This window comes from Vigna unguiculata, chromosome 6 (genome assembly GCF_037176805.1).
Source record: "Vigna unguiculata cultivar grain cowpea cultivar isolate G323 ecotype 2 chromosome 6, ASM3717680v1, whole genome shotgun sequence".
NCBI lineage: Eukaryota > Viridiplantae > Streptophyta > Magnoliopsida > Fabales > Fabaceae > Vigna > Vigna unguiculata.
This window is the reverse complement of record NC_140797.1, coordinates 26,819,889-26,827,403: the sequence shown is the minus strand read 5'-3', so window position 1 is coordinate 26,827,403 and position 7,515 is coordinate 26,819,889. Positions and strand designations below refer to the sequence as shown.

At 32.9% G+C, this 7,515-nt stretch overlaps 1 protein-coding gene across 3 annotated transcripts; it reads left to right on the top strand.

Annotated features, from left to right (window-relative positions):
* Positions 1–546: 546 nt before the first annotated feature.
* LOC114188695 (protein TRIGALACTOSYLDIACYLGLYCEROL 2, chloroplastic-like) lies at positions 547–5,085 on the top strand. 3 transcript variants are annotated; one of them, XM_028077296.2, is made up of 7 exons: positions 587–800; positions 901–947; positions 1,551–2,161; positions 2,291–2,620; positions 3,701–3,816; positions 4,439–4,529; positions 4,603–5,085. In XM_028077296.2, exons 3-7 carry the CDS (start codon positions 1,649–1,651, stop codon positions 4,693–4,695), a joined length of 1,143 nt encoding a protein of 380 aa, XP_027933097.1. In that variant the 5' UTR covers positions 587–800; positions 901–947; positions 1,551–1,648; the 3' UTR covers positions 4,696–5,085. The 3 variants fall into 3 exon arrangements, with proteins under 3 accessions (XP_027933096.1, XP_027933097.1, XP_027933095.1); XM_028077295.2 differs by lacking the exon at positions 901–947 and having other exon boundaries at positions 547–800; XM_028077294.2 differs by having other exon boundaries at positions 587–947.
* Positions 5,086–7,515: the final 2,430 nt, after the last annotated feature.

Sequence of the window (7,515 nt, the reverse complement as noted above, 5' to 3'; positions counted from 1 at the left end):
TCTAAATATTTTATGAGTATTTAAATTTAAATATTTTATTTTTATTATTTTAATGACTATATTGCTATTAATTACTATAAGTGTTTACATTGTAATAAAATAAATAATGATAAAAATTTAACATATTAATTTAATATTTATTTATAAATGTTTCTTTATTATAAAAATAATAAATAACATAAAGTAAATAATTTCATATTTATTAATATATATTCATATATATCTTGTAACAAATAAATAATTAATATACAAATATTATAAAAATAAGTAAAATAAAATAAAATAATTTAAATTTTCATATTGCAGAATAACTTATTTTAATATATTATTTATTTTAAAATATGAATTCTTTTATTTTAGTTCCAATTTAATTTTAAAAATTACTTTTATATCAAATTATTTTAAAAATTAGTTTTTAACATATACCTAAATTTTTTATTATTTACTTCCAAAGTGTCTACGTCTCTTCCTTTCCCCCTTGTTCCACCCTATTTTAAAAGAGTAAAAACATATGTAAGAAAAATAAACATATTAGAAGAAAATAAATTGGGCCCATTATAGGATTAATGTTGGGCTCTGTGTATGTATGTTCCACGAGGCTCCTTGACTCTCTCTCTCTCCCTCTCCCTCTCCCTCTCCCTCTCTCTCTCTCTCTCTTTGGTATTTTCTCACTCACCGTCCATGGCTCCTGCTATTGCATACGGATCTGTATAGCCTAACCCCTTGTCACTCTCTTTCGCTACATAGAAAAGAAAAGCTTGAGCCAGTAATCACTCTCCTTCTATTGTTTCAATTACTGGGTATGTTTCAAACCTCACTTTACTCCTCAATCTTACAGTGCCGCCAATGTCACTTCTGAAATTTCCCTTCCACACCTTGAATTTTCGCTTGGTTTTTCAGTTCCCATGAGAAAGTTTGATTTCCGAATAGGTGGATGGTTGTTACAGGTACTGGGTAGAACCCTTTGTGTGGCAATATTATAGTTTAGTTGAGTTGGGTTTCGGAGTTTCTCTTGTTTCCTGCACAGGAATTTTGTTTTTGAAATGGGCGTAGGGTGCTGGTGGAAACCCAGATTTTATTTTTTTGATTCTTTTCTTTTGAGGTATCAATTTGATGTCTTTGTTCCATTTCTGCTACTGTATTAGTGCCTAGGACAGGTGATAGGTATATGTTTATGTTTTTAGCGAGCGACTTGTTTTATTTATTTGTTTTAGGGAAATGAATCTCTTTACTGTTCTCTGCTTTGTGCCCAAGTTAAAGAAAGAAGCTATTATTATTGTAATTAAATTAATTGGTTCCCAAATACAAAGACATTTTGTCTTCAATCTAAATCTATTTTTGTGGATTATTTTTATTTTTATTTTTTTGCATATCTCATTCAATGTTGGCTCCATTTTAATCAATTTGAGTTTTCATTGAATAATTACAGTTTATAACCATCGGAATCGAGTTGTGTTGTCTTTTTTGGCTGACTTTTGTTTTTTCATCTCGTTTTGTCTCTTAATTATGTGCGTATTGTTTATCAGGGTTCTGTGGTTTTTTATTTGTAGGGCAATTTTTGGCTGCTGGAGTCTTTGTTTTTGTTGACTCATTTCCTGCTCAACATTCAGAGGAATTAGTCCTTGTGAGTTAGAACGTTTGGTCAAAGATGATTAAGAACTCTCCATTGCATGCTTCAACTTTGCCAAGTGCTTTATCTTCGACCCGGATTACTGGAATTTCTGTGAATTGTATGCCCTGCCTTCCATTTAAACCTCTGAGAAAAATAAACACCATAAGAGCTACATCAGCAGATGAAGGGCACATTGAACAATCGCCAGCTTCAGGATCAACTAATCCTCTTGCTGTTGTTTTGGACATTCCTCGTACCCTATGGAGGCAAACGATGCGTCCATTAGGCGATTTTGGGTTTGGTGGAAGGAGCATATGGGAAGGTGGGGTAGGATTGTTTATAGTTTCAGGTGCAGTTCTGTTTGCTCTTAGTTTGGCTTGGTTGAAGGGTTTTCAAATGAGATCAAAATTCAGAAAGTACACAGCAACGTTTGAATTTGATCAGGCCTGTGGAATAAGCACTGGAACTCCTGTGAGGATCAGAGGGGTCACTGTTGGAGATGTCATTCGTGTGAATCCTTCCCTAAGAAGTATTGAAGCTATAGTTGAGGTGCCTCTTTACATTATCTCTAGGATGGATATGAAACCTTGTTTCAATTGAAATATTGCTTAGCTTTGAACTTTGTTATTTTAGTTGGTGTGTTAATCAGTTTAAACCTTTGGTTTCTTCTATTTGTAGATTGAAGACGATAAAACAATCATACCACGGAATTCGTTGGTTGAAGTTAATCAATCAGGTCTTCTTATGGAAACTATAATTGACATTACTCCTCGTGATCCTATTCCAACGCCTTCAACTGGACCTCTTGACCAAGAATGTTCCAAAGAAGGACTCATTGTGTGTGATAGAGAAAAGATTAAGGGTATAGAAGGAGTAAGTTTGGATAAATTGGTCGGCATTTTTACTCGTCTTGGGCAAGATGTTGAGAAAATTGGCATTGCTAATAGCTATTCATTGGCTGAACGAGCTGCTTCTATTATGGAAGAAGCGAAGCCACTTCTTACAAAGGTGTGATGTAATTTTCTTATATTATTATGCCTGATTGATTGGAAAAATATGCTCTGAAGTAGACTGCTGAATCAAGCAATTTTCTTGCCAATACAAAATGGATGGTTGCCCAACTTTGAGTTATTGCAGCACTAGAAAACTAGAACAAGTTTTGTTGTTAATGCCTTAGAATTCTCTGTTTGAAAGTCTTGATTTGGGAATTTAATTTTATTATACGCTCTTATTATATTGATAACATATTCCCTTTTTCTGAATAAGTTACAGGTTTTACTAATTAGGATATGTTTGGTTAAGCGACTTAATCAAACACCTATTCAAGAAACACTTATCTCATGAGGGCTTATGCCTTAAATTTAATCATGAAAACTTATAAGCAATATAGAGGTTATTTTTATAAGCTACACCAAGAAACCATTGAAATAAGCCTAAAACACCTTATGTAAGTCCTAAGTTAATTTCATGACCAACAGGCTTTCCATTAGCTCTTTCAAATGAAACCTTACAGCAGTTAATGGAAGAACTTATGCAAAGATATGTTATTGTATTCTGGATACTCAATATCCACGTTCTTATAGATACTTTGTTATTTATTTAATATTTTTTGAGCCATTCTCCTAAAGCCCAGTGGCTGCAATTGCATAAAGTTTTCTGTTTACAAAAACAAACAACATATTCCATATAAAGTCATCTGATCTTTATCCAGATTCTGAGGAACTTATTATGAACTATGCTCATTTGGGTTCATTATCATTTAAATAGTAACATATTAATACATCTTATGTCAAGTATACTTTTGCGATTGATATCCAAAGTGATAATGAAATCATCTATGAACTTTGGTGTCTTAGTTAAATGCACATGTACCTTATTTATGGCTTTCAGGTTCTTTGTTGTTTGTGTTATATATATATATATATATATATATATATATATATATATATATATATATATATATATATATATACACACACACACACACACACATACATGTATGTATGTATGTTGTTGCCTTTAATACATACTTTTCTATCACGGATTCTCATATACTCATATTTTCCATTTGATGTAGTGATGTCACAGATGAAAGCCATGGCTGAAGATGTTCAACCTTTGTTGACCGAAGTTCGTGATAGTAACCTGTTGAAGGAAGTTGAGAATTTAACCAGAAGCCTTACACAAGCATCTGATGATTTGAGGTTAGTTTGTAACTTCTCTGTCATGTGTGCATCTCTAATTTGACATTGTGATATATGTGATTGTAACTTGTAACATCTAACATGTCTTATTTATATCTTTATCTCTGAAAGTTGAAATTGCATCAGAAGTTCTCTTACACAGGAGTGTGGGTGTGTGAAAGTATAGAATGCAGACAAAATGAGAAACAAAATTTGTAAACAAAGAGAAAGTATTAGGATAGGAAAAGTTGGAGAATAATCTGTAGAAAGATGAACAAAATGGATATAGAATATTATGGGTTTCATTATCCTGGAGGTTCTTTCTTTTTCTTTTTTGAGGAAATAATAAATGGTAAATGATATGTTCATTTCAAAATCAACTTGAAAAATAAGGATATTTATTGGGTTTTTGTATAAAATGTGAAATGGATTCTGTTTGAGAGTTCTCTATAGATAATGTCAAACTTCCAGGGCCATTGCTTATCCTTGAAGATCCATGACAATAATGCTTAAGATAATTGAACTGATAATATGTCAATTTAATTTTTATTTTTAAGCTCAGAACATTAAGTATAGTGGTTTCTTTAAATCTTTTATTGTATTCTAAATTCTAATTAATCGAAATCATTCAATACTTTTGCAGAAGGGTACATTCATCCATTATGACCCCTGAGAACACTGAACTGCTCCAAAAGTCTATATATACTCTTATTTTTACGCTGAAGAACATTGAGGTAGGACCCCCTAAATTTTAAATGTCCTAAAACTGTAACTAACTGATTGATTTCTTTTGGTTGCATTTTGCAGAATGTTAGCTCTGATATTTTGGGTTTCACTGGTGATGAAACTACCAGAAAGAATTTGAAATTACTTATCAAATCCCTCAGCAGGTTATTGTGAGGTCCACATTCCAATCAAAGTAGAACATAATTCAATTAGTTTGTTTCCAATGTGTTTAGCCTACCACAACATTGAGGGAGTAAATAGTATTTTGTGACTGTTCTTAGTTGTTTCTAAGGAGTGCCATTTTGTACTGTGATAGAAATTTGTTTTTCCCCCAGTCTACAATGAGCTGCAGAAATGTTATTGATTGGGGAAGCTGATTCCTATCTACACATTCTTCTTTTACTGAAATTGTTATTCATATGTGGATCATGTAGGTGACTCTTAATGATTGTCACTCACTTGACACACTTCAGCTACAATGCTTACAGCTTTTGTTTCTTAAATGAACTAGAAAATGGAAATAACCATTGGATAGGAAATATAAAGCTATCATCATCAAGTTCACATGGATGGTCATTTGATATATATGCAACCTTTGTTTTTATTCATTGGAAGCAATCAAGTATACGCACCTTTATAATTCACATGCACTGCACAACTATTTGACTCAGCTAAACCCCTTTTGTGATATCTGAGCATGTGATAGAGTTATCAAAATGCCTTTTCTGTGTATACACAATTTTATCAAGATGTTAGTGGTAGCTATAGGAATGTAGAAAGTATTGAATTTTGGCTCCAATTTTCTCATATGGTCAATTGTTTTAGTAATAATATTCCACAGCTATTTCTTTGTTGTTTGAATATATTATAATGAACACACTACATAATACAATTGGGCAGAAGACAAAAGTAGTACTTTCCATTCCACTCACTAGAAATCATGTAATGTAACTAAAAATCAAGTTTCGGGTGGTTAAAAATAGTGTCTTTCCTGTGAGAAGCTGAGTCCCTAAACCAAAGAACAAATATAGAAAATAAACAATTTGATTCAAAGTTCCAAAGCCATATTTGTCTTCTTATTTATAATCTTCAAGGTTTTTACATCAATTATTTCTAAGTCTAAAAGTATAATAACTATCCAAAAATATAATAATGAGATACAAAGTTTTCTAAATCATAAGAATCTGTTAATAAAATAAAACTTGCTAAGAGCCTCAAGATTTTGTTAATAAAATAAAATTTCGTAAGACCCTGGCTCCAATTTTTGGACCTAATAATTTTGTTGTGTGTTTGGGTTATTGCATGGACAAGTTATCTATCTTTGAATTCAGGTTCAGGAGATCCGGACTAGGACGATACATGTTTATATGTAACCTTTACGAACATAGTCCATTTTTGTTGAGTAGCTCGTTCTAGAAGATATTTAAGTTTTTGACTAACATTCCGATTTGTTGTTAAAATTGATTTTTAAAACATTTGACTAACATTCCGAATATATCGAACATGGATGGATATTTTAATAAAATATATTGTTAAGTAGATGGATGATTAGAGGTGTTAATTTGGTTAAGTCCACAAGACTTAGTCCTGACCTACGTGGACTAGGACTAAAAAAATCCATAGAACAAAAAACCTTCCATAAAAAAAGTCTATAAAGTCAAAAATTTCACAAAAGTCATGTGAGTCAGGCTAGTCACGAGGTTTTTCTTAAACGTGAAAAATATATTATTTTTTAAAATATATTATAAAACTTTTTGTCATCGGTTTAGGATCGACACGTCTAAGACATCGGTTTGGGTCGTCTTAATTGTTGGCTCGACAAGGACGAGTCAGGCGGGTATGATGCCCTAGACGGGCGAGAAGGACCCGACGACTCGGAAGAGAATGACAGGCTCGACTACCCTACCGGGACGGATAGGCTCGATGACCCTGTTAATGTTTAGTCTCACACTCAAGATGTATGTACCTCGGTGTGAGGGGGGAAGGGAGTGAGTTGGAAGTCTCACATTAACAAAGTAAAAATGTTAGAAGGTTGATATATAATATGCTTAAATAGTCATTTGGTCCTAGTTTTGGTCTCGAATTGGGGATTTGTTTGTCGATTTGGGGATATCCTTCAATTGCCCCTTTCAGATCAATTTCTGTCATCCAATATTGACGCTGATCTTTGAAGAATCGTTCACGGAGGGTTGAAGGTGTTCATCGCGGAGGTAGGTTTTGGTTTAGGGTTTGATTTTTGCTGACTGACCATTGTTTGGGATTAGTGTTAATGATTAGGGTTAATGATTGCGCACCACTGCAATGTCTCCGCAATCGCAAATTGGGGGTGAGCCTGAAACCCTAGAACCACCATGACATGAATTGCAAGTTTGGTGAACTCAGCTATTGCAAGAAGAGCAAGATGCCTCACGAGACATTCCTATTCAGCTGAAGATGGATGGAAGACAACCACATTTCAAAATCACACAAACCCTAACTTTCAATTATAACATTTGGTCTATGTATACAGTGAAAACGGACATGTCACTGAACAACAATCCACGTCACAGAAAAGGACCACGCTGGCCACTGTTCCGTTAACAATTTAGACGGAGTTAAGGAAAAAGAGTTAATTGAAAAAGATTAACGAAATGTAGGACCAAATCGAAAACAATTTCAGAAATAGGACCAAAGTGAAAAAAGTTGACCAAAACTAGGACCAAATAACTATTTAAGCCTATATAATATGAAAAGACAAAGTAAAAGTATTAGAAGGTTGACACATAATATGAAAAGACATGTACTTATGGAACCTTTTTCATAGATTATTATGATCTTTTTCGAGTTTATGTTTCTATGCTACACTATGAATTAACTCTTAATTAAGTGTTTTTAGTACAACCTTGGTTTCATTGTGGAGACTAATTTAAAAGTAATATATAAATATTAAACCAAAAATTACTGAAAGATATAAACATAAGAGTAACATTACGGTCTTTCTGAGCCACACCTTAA

What these genes read in the sequence shown, in the direction of transcription:
- LOC114188695 (XM_028077295.2), top strand. Translation starts at nt 1,649, where the DNA reads ATGATTAAGAACTCTCCATTGCATGCTTCAACTTTGCCAAGTGCTTTA. An exon ending in GTATTGAAGCTATAGTTGAG is followed by an intron (nt 2,162 to 2,290) that starts GTGCCTCTTTAC and finishes TTCTATTTGTAG; the next exon opens with ATTGAAGACGATAAAACAAT. An exon ending in TTACGCTGAAGAACATTGAG is followed by an intron (nt 4,530 to 4,602) that starts GTAGGACCCCCT and finishes TGCATTTTGCAG; the next exon opens with AATGTTAGCTCTGATATTTT.